General features: G+C 46.3%; 1 protein-coding gene and 1 pseudogene across 2 annotated transcripts; both read right to left on the bottom strand.

The window, feature by feature from the left end:
• Window positions 1-644: 644 nt before the first annotated feature.
• Window positions 645-13,032, bottom strand: mmd (monocyte to macrophage differentiation-associated). 2 transcript variants are annotated; one of them, XM_076753323.1, is made up of 7 exons: window positions 12,831-13,032; window positions 4,371-4,452; window positions 4,126-4,286; window positions 3,271-3,345; window positions 3,076-3,177; window positions 2,389-2,458; window positions 645-2,065 (listed from the first exon to the last, which is right to left on the bottom strand). In XM_076753323.1, the coding sequence occupies exons 1-7, from the start codon at window positions 12,905-12,907 to the stop codon at window positions 1,862-1,864; spliced, it is 771 nt and encodes a 256-aa protein (XP_076609438.1). In that variant the 5' UTR covers window positions 12,908-13,032; the 3' UTR covers window positions 645-1,861. The 2 variants fall into 2 exon arrangements, with proteins under 2 accessions (XP_076609438.1, XP_076609439.1); XM_076753324.1 differs by lacking the exon at window positions 12,831-13,032 and adding an exon at window positions 5,258-5,696.
• On the bottom strand, window positions 12,950-13,367 carry LOC143334504 (small integral membrane protein 36 pseudogene; annotated as a pseudogene).
• Window positions 13,368-14,671: the final 1,304 nt, after the last annotated feature.

Genomic DNA, 14,671 nt, shown 5'->3' with positions numbered 1-14,671 from the left:
GGTATTTTTAAGAAGAAGCTCGATTTTGATGTATAAATCAAAAGCTGGGTAATATTTCGGCTGTCGTATTCAAAGATTTTATGGCTTCTTTTGAGTGAAAGATGAGCTCAAACTGCTGAAAGTTGGCATTTAAAGATGGTTCAGATCCTTCATTTCAGTTATTTGCTCAGATGTTTATAGATCAAGAAAATGTTTGACTTCAGTTCAGCTGAAGTTTGGCAGATTTTGGCTTTAAAAAAGGGGTTTGTATGGTGAAACTTGGCATCATTTGGGTAAAAGTATAAAAAAAAGCTGTCATTAATTGAAAGCTGGCGTTTAAAGGTTGATCAGATTCTTAATGTGAAGGTCTTTTTAGACTTTCAGGTCATCGCAGAGATCAGAAAGAATCAAAACTGTTTCATAAAGCTTCAGATAAAACTGATGCAGAGCCCCAAAACAAAGGATTATGGGGGATTTTCTACCCTGAAACATCCCTCATATCAGTTTTTCAACAGTCTGGAGGACAGAAGCGGGCGTCTGACGCCTTCTGATTGATGTCTCCATCATCGTCTGTCAGCACTGAATCTCTTCAGCCCTTTGATGTGTGAAGACCAAAAACTCAGTCAATCAGCCAATCAGTGAATGAGGCTCCGGAGGCTCAGACGTGGGGCGTTATCATTTTTTATTGTCACATTAGAAAGGTGATAGAATAGTAGAGGAGCATTCATGGATATGCAGCACCATTAACAGCCAATGGGACAGACAAGAAGCAGATTCTCCTCCCTGCAAAGGCGAGGATCAGAACAGAAGGACAGAAGGTACAAACGTTACAAAACAGGCTGAAGAAACCATTTCACCCAGAGCCAAAATTAAGAAACACGCAACCAGAGAGCGACAGAAAGGTCATTTCATGAGCACGTTTACAAAACTGACGCCAGGAGACGAGAACGCTGTCAGGACGCAGACAGGACACACGTTCGTCCTCGTGGTGCAAATCAAATGGAAATGTAAGACTGGACTACAGGTCGAAGCTCTACTGCACACGTTCACATTTACAACAAAGTGGAAGAATTCGTCATTTGGCTCATTAATAAAACCCCACCTCACCCTGAAATGCTGCCCGTCAGCAGGGGGCGCCAAACGCTCACAGAACAAACGGGCTCTCTGAAAACTGAGGAACTCTGGACCTGATGGGCCGATCGCTGTGACAGGAAACCACCAAACATCCATCAGGAGCTTTTTCTTGGCATTTCCTTCCTGATTCAAACACTTCAAACTTTATTCACTACTGACGAGGGCTGGGAGTCAAAGCTCTGTGCTTCCTGGTCAAAGTTGGCATCAGTTGTCTGGTCGGATTCTGTTCTTCTTGCTCTCTTAAATCCTGATTTTAATCATGTTTTGCCAATCTGAGCTGTCGACCGGCTGCTTGGAGCATCTTTGGTTTCTTTTTTTTGAAATGAAAATGACGCCCAGCCCTGATTTTTAGCACCTCGTTCAACGTCCCCAGCGTTCGGCTGAAATGATGAATCTCCATGTTGTGACACATGAGTGACCCCGTGTGGAATGTGACTGACTTCACGTGATACAAAAGACGGCTATCAAATTTCTCAAACACTCGTCAATGTGCCGGGTCGACGGTAAAAAGTCAAAACTCTCCCTCCCTCACTGAAGTCATACAAAACAGCTTTGAAAGAAGCTTTTGTTCGTCAGAAAAATCTGTTCTCCTCGTTAGAAAACAGTAAACAATTCACGGTCGTTGTCTTCGTAAACTTTTCGGCCGTCGTCGCAGCGTCGGCGGGCAGTTGAGGGAGTCGGCGTGCGGGCACCTCGGTTCCGTAGCGCAGGGGGGAGGCGGAGAACCGGCGTCCGGCCCCGGCTGCGGTCACGACTGGAGGAGGGCTTCGGCGCTGGGGGCCTTGTAGAGGTATTTCCAGATGGCGTAGTAGTGCACGGCCGCGGCCAGCGCCACAAACACGTGCCAGATGGCGTGGGCGAAGGGGATGACGCCGTCGCTCTTGAAGAAGAACACACCGAGGCAGTAGATGAGTCCGCCGCAGGCCAGCTCATGAAGGCCCTCAGTGTTGCTCTGAAAACCAGGAAAAGACGAGAGAAAGGTTACGGAACGAAAGCAGAGCTGAGCAGAGACACAAAGGTTCGTGTTGAGGCCGTTCAGGCTGCCGCACTCAGTGAAACCACAAGAGGGCAGCAGACACGCACTCAGGTCTGAAAGGCTCAGAGTGACAGGACGCGAGAGGAGAGCGCGTTCTCATATGGATCTGAACATGTTTACCAGTAAAGAGGAAGTGAGACACACTCATCACCTCCTCCACCCTGCTGCTGGAGGGGGAGGAGGAGGAGGAGGAGACCTAAACCAAATGTGACTGTAAATGTGTTAAAACACAACATTACCATTGACGTCACGACGGACGCGGGGAAAAAACCCATCGTCAAGTAGAAGGCCAGCTCGACAAGTTTATACCTGCGAAGGCAAACAAACAACAAACTCACTGATGCAAATTCAAACACGAGAAGATCAAACAATGAGAGAAAAACAGAAGGAGAAACAAAAGCAGCCGCTCAAAGAAAATGTGCAAAAGTTGTTGAAACTGGATTAAGAGACAGTGAAAAATGGCTGAACTGGTGAAACAGCCTCCTGAGCAGGACGTGCAACAGGTCTAAATTTGGTATCAGACATGACTAAACGAGCTATCGTCTGCTGACACCGGGCGGCGCTCAGGGTGTGACCGGCTGTGAAACAAACCTGCCAAACCTGCCTGAAAAAAACCTTCACCAATCAAAACAGACGTCAGCAAACCGCCGATCGTGACTCTGATGAGAGCAGAGGACGGCGGTCTGATGAGGAGATGATGTGATTGGTCAGAGCTCGTCTCAGGTTTGCTATAAATTTGAACTTCTGGGTCTGATGGATCATTAGCATGAAGATGGCTGAAAAACATGATTTTACCTGTTGCTGAAGCATAAACATCACCAGATAAACAGTTTAAGAGACAGATTTGGAGACGGGTGCTGCAGGTCGGAGACTTCCTGTCTGATCATCACACACATGAAGAACCCGCTGCGGGAACCTGAACTCACTTTTCGTGGTAGTTGAAGACGTATATGGTTCCAGCGGCAGCCATGAGCCACACAAACCAGCGCATGTGTGCTGCTAACGGGCCCAGTTCACGCAGGTTCAACCTGAGGGGAGAAGACAGCAGGGGCGTCAGCGTCAGCCCTCCGCTCACCAAGCCCGCCCCCCCGAGGACACGCCGTCCTCCGCCTGACACTCACCAAGGTGTGTAGGAGGCAGCGATGAAGACGTAGATGACCACTCTGTCACACATGTGGAAACACTGTTCCACAGACCTGAAACAGACAGCACGCAGGTGAACGACCGCTCAGGTGAGCCGACACACCTGACACCTGACCGCTGACGCAACGAAACACTTCAGCTTTAAACACACATCACAGAGCAAACAGCACGACGCTCATTCAGGCAGCAAAGTCGCCCTCAAGCTAAACTCAAACATGTCTGAGGCCTGAAAATTGATGTACTGAATCTGCATCGTTATCATTTTGGGAGCTTTTTTTTTATAAATTAAAGAGTTTTTTTGTAGAAATTCTTTTAAACATTTTTAAAAGTAAGGTCGTGAAAGGAAGCGCCGCTTTGGTGTCAGCACTCATGTAAAAAGGCATTCATACAGTACCCAGACATAACTGTAGGGCATCAGTAAAAACAGTATCATCATCATCATCATCATCATCATCATCATCATCATCGTCGTCATCCTCGCCTCTAACATTTAAACCACAGTGAAAACACTCGCCAGCAGCAAACAGCAGGAATAAAGGGTTCAGTGTTGTCCTCTTCTGCAAACACAAACACTTTTCTGCTCCGCGAAGAACAAAATCCTGACGCGAACACTTCACCCTGTGAGCAGAGTGCAGAGAAACCAAAGGAACGACGCTGGAGAGAAGAGCGAGCGTGATACTCTACTCCACCTCCAGATCACAGGCCAGCAGCGTAAATGATTGATTTTACTGTAAACATCACAGACTGTGCCCTCATCGCTCTGTCTACATGTGCAGCAGGTTGTGTGCTCGCGGCTGTTAGGACAGCTTGTCCACGTCCCGCCTCCTCCTCACCTCATGTGGCTCTTCTTCCAGGTGATGATGTGAAACACAGTGGAGACCAGGAAGAGGGCGCACAGGCCCATGCCGTACACCCAGGCCGTGATCCTCTCCCAGCCGTTGTCCGACAGTCGATGCAGCAGCGCCATGCCCACGGCGGCCGGCACGATGAGGAGCTGCGGGGAGGAAGCACAGGGCCGTTAAAACGAGGAGCTGCGGGCGAAGACGTCTGCTTTCACAAACACATTCGAGCCGCTCACCGCGTGAGTGTAGCAGTTTGCAGCATGCTCGTAGCAGGTGGGCTGGTAGCGGCAGTTAGCAGAGGCCCGTCTGTTCATGAACCTGAAACAAATCAACAAAAACAAAAAATGAACAACCACGGGAGGCCGATTCAGAGCGGCAGGGCAAACACAGAGGTCTGATTCTGACCGAAACAAGAGAGAAGTGCATGTGAAAACGCTGATTTGAGGTAAATGACGCAGAATCGGGCTTTTTGCAAAGCAGGTTTTGAAACAGGAATTTGTATTTTGGAGTATTTTGGTGCAGAAAGGACACAGTAAGACAAAAGTAAGAACAAGTTCTGCAAATCATTCTGCAATGTGCCAAAACAATAACGCAACATAAGAACATTTAAAAAAGCAGGTAAGAAGTAAAAAGAACAGAGATATAATAACATAATAACTATGTTGAACAGGACGACCTGATGGTGTGTCTGCTCGTACAGAATACTGCAGTTTCTAACAAAATACTAGTAGTATACTCATAACTTTACTTCAGTGAACTACTCACACGTTTGTGTTGACGGATAATAAACGCATTTCACGGATTAGAGACAACATTAAATTTAAAACTGAAAACAATGATGATCATTTCCTGCGCCAAACTTCATACAAAAAAATCCAAATTTAACGTTGCATTGTTTTTACATTCTTTCGTTGTGTTTATCTGCACAATAACTTCAGCAGCTTTTTATGATTCTGGGGGTGAAACAGGTTTATGGTAACAGGCATGAAGAAGGAGATAAACAGCCTCATCTGACGAGCTTCCTGTAACTATCTGACACTTTAAATGACACTTACAGTAAGTGAAATCATGGCCGGATACCCAGAACAGGGTTCTGACAGTGAGCTTTTAGCATTTCACCCACCTCTGAAAGCTGTTTACTCTCTTCATTTCAGTCGTATTCACCACAAGCAGCAAAGAAAAAGATCAGCAAACAAAAGAGCTGTAAATCTGCTCTACAAAGGCGACGATAAAACAATAAAGTGTCCTGACAAACCGGAGGAAACGGAAGGCCTAGCATGAGCTAACCTGATGCTACTCAAGCTAACTGTCAGCTACAAGGCACCGGCAGCATTAATACTCCCGCTACAAAGGCACCGTTTTAGTCTTTTTCTTAATACCATTCTGGAACAAATACTGGCTCACTGCCGCGTCTTTAAGCTACAAATATCCATGAGCACCAGCGGCAGCCAGGACAAAGCGAAAAGACCCCCGCAAAGCTCGCAGCTCCCCTGCTCGGCTGCTCCCTGCTGAGCCGCTAGCCAAAAAATATGATTTCTGTTCGAGTCCCACCGCCCAACAGTGGTGAGATACTGAGTGACAGCGGCGTGAGCCAATCAGCAGCGGAAGGACCGGCAAACTGGCCAATCAGATGTTAGGTGGGCTGCCTCCTGTGAAGGATCCTCAGTCATGAGACAGAAAATGTTTGAGTCCGGTGAGCTTTCTCTCGTCTCATTTAACTCTTCTGTTTTCTGAGCTGTAGGATTTTCCGTGTGTTTGTTGTGACGTTCCCACTTCCAAAGACACCCTTCATAAAGACATTTTACTGCAGTTTTATAGATCAGATATGAGACATTTAAATTAAAAATCCTCCATCACGACACCTGCATTGTCTTTACCAGTTTAAAAACGCTTAATTAGTTATTTAACATTTACAACTACAGAATTTGTGCTTTATTAAACAGCCAATAAAGCTATTTAATGAATTACTTAACATCTGAAAGTGCAGAAGTGATTATTTATTAGCCTGGAAATGAGGAGGGAAAACAGCAGGGATTATAGGACTGGATTAATATAATAATAGAAATAAATAAATAGTAAGAAATGTCGCCCAAAGTGACGCCTTCACAATGTTTGTTTAGTCCAAACCTCAACATTATGACAAATACGCTCAAATTATTCAAATCAGTCAAAGGAAAAGCAGCAAATGAGACTTCATCATTTATCAAAACATTTTCATTTTGTTCTTCTTTCGTTTGAAAACTTCAGATTTTGTAAACTCGTCATATATTTTGTGTGCAAAGTAACTAAAGCTGTCAGATAAATGCAGTGAAGTGAAAACACAGAATCCAAATCAATCCCTCTGAAAGGCAGCAGAGCAGAAAGAGCCGTGAAAGGATTTAAGCACAGTACAGAAGAAGTAAAAGTATTTAGTTACATCCCACCGCTGACAGCATGTTGTGTTGAACTAAGCAATATGTTGTGAAGCACATGTGTTACGTAAGACGTTCCCCACAGCTTGACGCTCACCATGAAGTGAAACGAGCTGCAGCTTTAACTTAAATCTACGGACAGACTCCACAGACGTCCTCCTGCAGCAGGTATCACAGAGAGGGAAATGAACCAATCTGCTGGTGGATCAGCAGTTCTGACAAACATCAGCGAGTGACGTCGCCGCAGACAAAGTGTCACAGCAGACAGTGAAGTGCACACAGTGTCAGGCTGTAACAGCTCGCTTACATAATCCCACTGTAACTTGATCAGCGACTCTGAGATATAACAGAGCCTTTATGTAAGTGCAGTCCTCGGGCTTAATGAGGTTCACGCTGCTGCCGCACACAACGAGGCAGAAACCGGCTGAACCCTGAGGAGGTTTGAAGTCTGTATCAGTAATTCATAGAGTGGTGCACCGGCCCGTCAGATGGGCCTCTGCAGCAGAGAGAGCACAGAATGGGATTGATCCAGATGAAGAGAGAGCTCATTGTCACAGAGACAACAGGACAGTGCCAGAGGCCATTTGTCAGGGGACGGTGTCTCCTTGTTCTTGGCTTCAGGCGGCTTTTTCCCCCCACGCTGCCTCTGTGACACCTCCGATGTGAAACAGACCTGAGAGCTGCAGGCTGGCAGCGCGTCGCAGCGGTCAGGATATCTTCATGTCCTGCCTGTAAACGGTGTGACTTGCACTGGCGGCCTCGTCTGTCTGGCGGCGGATGGAGTTTCTCTGGTGTTTAACCTGCACTCTCTCATCACACCAGCGCCGCTATCAGTTTGCACCTGTTCGTGCCTCCTGATGTAACTGGGAAAGGCTTTTTCGGTGAAATGTGGGGGACTTGGGTTCTGGTTAATTTGTCTGATTAAGGTCAGGACACATTATTTAGGTTAGGGTTATAGGATTACTTTAAAGCCCTGACACATGCATGGTCAACCTGCACAGGTGTTTTCACTTATTTTGCCTGATTAAACCTCTTCTCAGAAGTATTTGGACACGTTTAGACCGAGATTAAAAGTGGTGATTTAACTGCTGCAGCACTGTCGGACTCAAGACGGATAGTTTTGATCGAGATCAGCAGAAGCAGATCTATCGTCTTTGTTGCTCCACGCAGCCTCCAGATTTATTCGACTTTTCCTCTGCAGACTTTGATGTGTGAAATCAGAGGATTTCCCTGCTAACTGGCGTCTCTATCACAGTTTTGTGAAGCTTGTTAGGACAAATGACACCTTTATTATTCTGAAGGTTCGTCACATTGCCCTCCGGTCCCTGCAGACATTTGCTCTGCACTCATTTACTCAATGAAGCCCGTATGAGGGTCAAGCTCAAACCTGCAGAGCCTGTTTCAGATCAGCTCAACTGAAACTGATGTTCTTGACGTCAAACTGCAGCATCGCTCTCACAGACTGTTCACAGTTTGTTAATGTGACTGTACCTTTCTTAGCGCATGTGCTTCCATGACATCATGTGACTCTCTGCCAAGCTCCACCCAACCTCAGCCCGTCGTGCGCGTTAGTTTTCTATTAAAAACTGTGTGCGTGCAGCGTCTTCACACGCTGATCTAATGAATATCGTTCCAACGTCTTTCCAACCCTCACAAAACCAACTCTGCAGTCATACGACCGCCTTGAGTTCTCCAGTGATGTGAAAACTTGCAAACATGGGAATCCCTTCCAGCTTCACAGGAGGCCTTCAGTGTCCATCGTGGAGCTCTGCACACCCACCTGTCCACCTGCCTCCTGCTCCTCCCTGCACACCTGTGCCTCGTTCCCTCGTCAGCCTCAGCACATTAAAATCAGCCACTCGCTCAGTCCCAGTCGGCGTGTCGTCCGCCTGCTGCAGTGCTTCAGCCTTTTCTCCCTCTTCTGCTGTGTGACTTGCATTCTTGCCGTTGCCCAGCTGGACTGTCGTCTAGCTCTTGATTCTGAGCCTGATTGTTCTTAAACTGCCTTTAATTCAACCTGCTCTGCTTCTGCTTGAGTGTCTGCAGCTGCGTCTTCCTCCCTGATGCCAAGAACCTTCACAGTTACTGATTGAATAAACGGCAGAAAAAAGCCTGATAAGTAAAATGAGGAGAAAGTGAGCGAAGAATGAAGAAGTGGAGTTAAACCAGTGAAAGCAAATATGGGAAGCTTTCTGAAAGTAGCCTGATAAGTCTGGGCTCAGAGGTCAGACATGCTTATTCTGTTTCACATGACCTCAATGCCTCTGAGGATCAGACACCTGCTGACCTGGTTCCTGCTTTACCACACAGATCCCACATATCGGACCATCCCAGGCCGAGAGCACGAAGTGGAAACAGATCAGAATCAGACCACAAACTCTGGAGTCTCTTTTTCAGTGGCTGGATGAAGCAAAAGTGCAGCTTTTCTGACAACGACTAGGACAGACATATAGGTGGGAGCGCCCTCAGAATAAAAGAGGCTTTCTGTTCACACGTGACACGCAGTTAAACAGCTTTGTAATTGGTTTACTGTTTCATGCTAGAATGCATGGCCCATAGTTTACCTCCAGAGAGGAAGGTCAGCCGATGAATCTGGAGGAAATCTACCTGACAACTGTGCAGGAGACATCTTAAGAATGGCTTCAACAGAAGGCGCCACAGAAATTAACAACAGAATACGTCCAGTCAAAAAAATGAGTCCAGCGTGCTCTGCAGTGGAAACGCAGACTGGTGCTTCTGGCCGAGGGCGAGTGAAGCATGGCCGCCTTCCTCTGCTCGCTCTACACCTGAGAGTCACAGACTGAACTTCACAAACATCTGAGTCATGTCTGTGTGCAGGTGGAGCTGCTGATGTTTCACCTGGTTGGACTGTTATTAGGCCACTGAACGAGCGTTATATTCACACATCTGTCCCAAATATACGGGCTCACTGGGGCTCACAGCACCTACAGCAGCTTCAGGAGACGTCTTTCATTTGTGATTGATGGGAAGTGAAGAGAGACTCAAAAAAAACTGTGTCTCACTGATCATATCAGATCATATTTCATTTTCATGGAGATGTTTATACTGAAAAACATTTAAATTCATAACTGAGGCTCGTTGTTTGATATCTGGGTGTTACGAGGTTGAACACACCCTGTCGACCTGCCACAGATCTGATGAATCTGAGAATAACTTCAATTAAAACACAAATCAAAGCAAAGGCATCCTGCGCCCGCTGTGACACGAGTGTTTGTGCAGGATATGATGAAAGCAGAGTGTCGATTTCACAGCAGGAAATAAAGAGAATCGTGTTTCTCACTGCTGGAACCTCACAAAGCACATTTATTCAAGTACTTCACCTGCAATTTTGAGGTACTTGTACTTCCATTTTTCACTACTTTATACTTCAAATCTACTACACCTCTGTATGAAATACTGTACTTCATTCAGCTGCTTATTTTTTTACAGATTTAGATTGATGAAAAATATTCAACAATCACCTGATAAATCATGAGGTTTTATTATAGATGAAGGTACCCAGCAGAGTATTAAGTGGTTAACTTAGCTAAGTGATGCTAACATATCAATGCTTCAATAGATATAATCTTAAAATATATTATTTACAGCTCTGAAAGGGACCATTCTGCATAACGAGTACTTTTACTTTACTTACTTTACTTTACTTTCCATACTTTGTTCACAGTAACATCTCCAGCAGAGAGTTTTAATCCTTTGCTCAGTGAAGGCTGCGGCTCTGTTTTGATTTGTATTTTAAAGATGAAGTAGAAGAGGCGGTGATGGGATAGAAGTCAGGTTAATATGAAAAATATAGAGATGAAGATGAGAGCGGATCCAGAATGAAGAGGCAGCAGCGGCTCTAAACTTCTGATCCTGATATGTTGAATCCAAATCCTCCGCTTCAAGTTGACAGATGATGTCGCCTGTATGTAATGACATAACGTATTTACCATCTTTTTTGGCGTATCTTATCCATTGGCCTGTTTTATGAATGAGATCCATTAATTGCACGTTTCTCCGAAGTGGCAGGATTACAGTGAGCCCGTCCAGGTTTCTGCCTGGAAGACTTCTCAGAGCTATGAGATCTATTCCTGTTGAGTGCTGGCAGCAGACTGAGAGCCGGAATCACAATCTGTTGAATAATCAGTCAGAACAAATAGTTTCTTTATGGACTAACAAAGAGCTGATTCAGGTCCCTGCACAGACTCTCCGTATCTCTGACTCAGATAGGTTGTTTTATTAGTTCTACATTTGTTTTCTGGAAGGCGAATAAGCTCCAGAGGCTGAAAACGTCATTAATGGATCCTCAAACAAAGAACAGCAGCTGAATTTAACAAGCAAACAGGAAGGCAAAGACAAAGTATGATCAAATAAACTCTATGGTATTAATCTGTCTTTATAGTTACGAAAGGTGTGACAGAAACAAAGTTTATTTTACCTTCATATTTGATTTATTGGCAAAGTGTTTGCTGCTTGCAAGTGTTCAAAACATCAGGAAAATCCACACTGTGTGACTGTCGGGTTAGAAATGCTTAATTTGGTCAAAATGGCACTAAATCCACTGAATTAGTGTTTACATGTGGTTTACATGGAGCGTCCATGTTGTTTGGTTTTCAGTGTTTTTTGCCACCTGTCGGATAAATCAGCTCCTGTTACAATTACAACTGGGATGAGTGTTATTTACAATCATTGACCAGTTTCATTGATTATTGTGAATCTGATGCAGCAACACGTTTCACAGACTGTGAATGTGGAACACTCTAAGAACACCTGTTTGGAACATTCCACAGGTAAACAGGCTCACTGGTAACAGGTGAGAGGATCATGGTTGGGTATGAAAGGGGCATCCTGGGAAGGCTCAGTCGATCACAGAGGATGGAGGTTCAGAAGTTCAGGAAACTGTCTGTAAACGCGGTTTGTTGGTTCTGGTTTTATCTGGTTCACACGGCGTCCCAGCTGCTTTGGAATCAGGGTTGTTGTTATTACATCAGTTCCAATCTGACATGAATGCAGTTTAAAGCTGATCAAGATCAGGACAGTCTGAATGCTAAGCTAACGAGCTAATGTAGGGCTTTACTTCAGTTATTATTTTATTCAGTTTCTGTGTTTCTCTGACTCAAACTCCACTCGAGGGTCTTCCAGGAGGCCTTTTCAGTGACCTACCTCCATGAAACCTGGCACAGTTTTGTGTTTTCGTCCACGTTTGACAGGCTTTGTAGTTTCTCTCAGCACATCCATCCAGATAACGATAACGTAAATCTGCTCCTTGGAAAAAGCCCCCGCTTTGATTTGAGACCCCCCGACTGCTCTGACAGTCGAGCTAATCAGTCTGCCTCGCCACAGATTAAAGCGTGGCGCTGCACGCATCCTGATCCTCCACAGCGAGCGACCTGCAGCGCTGCACGGACAGATCCAAATATGGTGAATTCATGGCTGAAAGAACGAAGTCTGAGCGCTTCAGAGGAGAAAAAACGCTCAGTGGTCAGTTTACTGGTCCGGAGCCGAGGAGCACTGCTGCAGCTTTATGTCAACTGTGCTCAGTTTACTGGTTAAACACAGCTATCGTGTTCATTGTCGTTTACACAGAACTTTGTTTGCATGTTTCTTCACTGATACACCGTATCTGCAGCTGAGCGTGATACGAACGATATGAGAGACAAAGGAAAGGCTTTCAGACTCGACGTCTCAGGTGAGCAGCAGGTAAACTCTGAGCCACAGGTGTGCCTGTGCAGCGGCAGGCCGGGCGGACAGATGAAGAAGCCTGGAGACCTTTGACAGCACATCCATGCTCATCACACTTCCTGCAGTTATGCAAGAGCTCGTCGGTCCAGACTTAACCAAATGTTGAACACTAATCCCTGAACGGCAGCCAATCAAGAGCAATGCAGCTTTGGTTTCGATAGAGTAGTTAAAGCAGAGATAATAGTTTTATCTGCATGTTGACGAAGAGGAGCAAAGTCCATCGTGGTCTGATGAGTGTTTCCTTGGCTTAAAGGTGCTTGTTTGTCTTGAAATGCCTCATTTAGGATCTAAGACAGGCACAAATGTAGTTTACTACACTCCGGTGTGTGTTTTCCTGCCCTTAACCTTAATCCTAAACCTCTCCGCTGCTCTGTCAACACAACACAACAGAAATGCCCTCTTTATTCCTTGTGCTTTATCAGTGCTGACATTTCCTCTCCACAGCTGACTGCAAGCTTTGGCTCCAGATCCTTGAGATAAAGAGGGATTTCACGTGCATACACACAGCACTTAAAGACATCAGCACATGCTGCGATCCCTTACCGTGCAAGCCTGGTCCTGTGCAGGTCAAATCCCAGCATTGTCCCAGAGAAAAACCAAGGAGGTGCAAGACGAAACATTCAAAAAAACAGAGTCAGGTGTGCGCAAAGGTGAGGTCTCGCTCAGACCATCGTGCTCTTCTTCTCCCTGAAGTCTGAGTGCGTTGGCTCGTGGTAGGTCGTGATCATGTTGGCCGTGTCCCACCGTCCCACCGGGGCCGGAGAGCTCTGCATCACCACCAGCCTGATGGGAGACTGAGTCGGCTGCGGGTCCGGGGCGTACTCCTTGGTGGGATCTTTGCCCCGGCAGTCGTACATGATACACGATATCAGGAAGACCAGGAGCAAGATAACATAGCTGGCGATGAGGATGCAAAGGTTTAAAGTGACAGGATCGATCTCCTGGTAGTTTTCCAGAAAGCCCATGGCGCCCGCTTCATGCTGGGCGGCCCTGAGGCCTCGAAGAACAAGCGCCTCAGAGGTCGATGGAAGGTCTGAGATAGGCTGCAGACGATGAAACACTAAACAAGCCTGGCGACAGCAGGGCTTTCTCCCTCTCTATCCTCTTCAATCTGTCTCCCTGCCGTCCTCCCCCTCCCTCCCTCCATCCTCGCTGCCCGGCTTCTGCCTCTCACCTCTCTGTTTCAGATGAGCGCGTGGATACGTGGCTTTGTGGTAAAAATACTTTAATCCGCGCCACTCCTCCAACCTTGAATTTCTGCGATCAATGACTCCCTTTAATAACTTAAGCTTCGGCTGTCACTCAGCAACTGTGGCGGATCCTGTGTTATATCATCTGCAAGCAAGTGGACATTAATTACTGTGTATGTGACGTATTTGAGTGCATGTTCGTGTGTGTGTGTGTGTGTGTGTGTGTGTTGTAATCTTAATCTTGATTGTGAGTGGGGATTGACTGAGGAAGCCATCTGGCTAAATAGAGGCCGGAGAGCGTGACTAAAAAGCTACTCAGAAGATGCTAACATGCTTGCAGGAGACTTCAAAACAGGAGGAGGTGAAAGACGTTTCTGTCCAAAATCGAAGAGCTCGTGTGGTTTTAGTTGAGGCAGATTACGGCAGCCTTCATCCTCTGTGTGTCAGACTCCTTGTTGTAGACATCCAGGGATTCAGAGATGGGATTATCAGCGGACAACAAACTCCACCGGTTTATAATCTCTGTCGATGCATGACAATACACGCCATGTGTGCAGGCAGACCGTCGTGTGAGCTTCCAGGCAGAAAACGCGTGTTTGTGTGGGAAAGCGAAGACGCTTTAAGCGGCAGGAGCCTCAACAGGTTGCTTGTACTTGTGCAGTAGTTTGAGATTAATGCGAGACAGCAGAGGGCAGCAATTAGCAACGTTAGCGGTGGGAGCAGAGCGAGGAGAAGCAGAGCTGAGGGTTGAACTTTGACCCAGACAAACACTTCAGGAGGCAGGGAGGGGGGCAGCACACAGAGCACAAATAAAGCAATAACTCACCCCGACGCTCTGACGTCAGCATGAAGACGGCGTTTTCTCTGCGTGTTCTGCTTTTCACACAGTTTAATCACCTTCTGCAAAAAGAGCAAAATTAAGCCTGTGTCCCGTTTTCAGGCTGCACGCTGAGTCCAGGCAGACAAAACGAGGGACGTTCAGACAGTTTACACAGTTTGTCGTCCTGAGTCTTGATTAGAACATAAAAAGTCTTTGTTTGTTCATCAGTGTTTAAGCTCTCAGTCGAGCCCTCGCTCTGTGTTGTTACAAAGCAGCGTTTGTGCAGAAAAGTTTGGTTGTGTCCCGTTCTCGCCAACAGGAAATGAGGCAGCGCATGGTTGACCTTTGACCTTTGAAGTCGGAAAGCTTACTGA

This window comes from Chaetodon auriga, chromosome 16, assembly GCF_051107435.1.
Source record: "Chaetodon auriga isolate fChaAug3 chromosome 16, fChaAug3.hap1, whole genome shotgun sequence".
NCBI lineage: Eukaryota > Metazoa > Chordata > Actinopteri > Chaetodontiformes > Chaetodontidae > Chaetodon > Chaetodon auriga.
The sequence above is the reverse complement of the archived record's forward strand: the minus strand, read 5'-3'. Positions and strand labels throughout refer to the sequence as shown.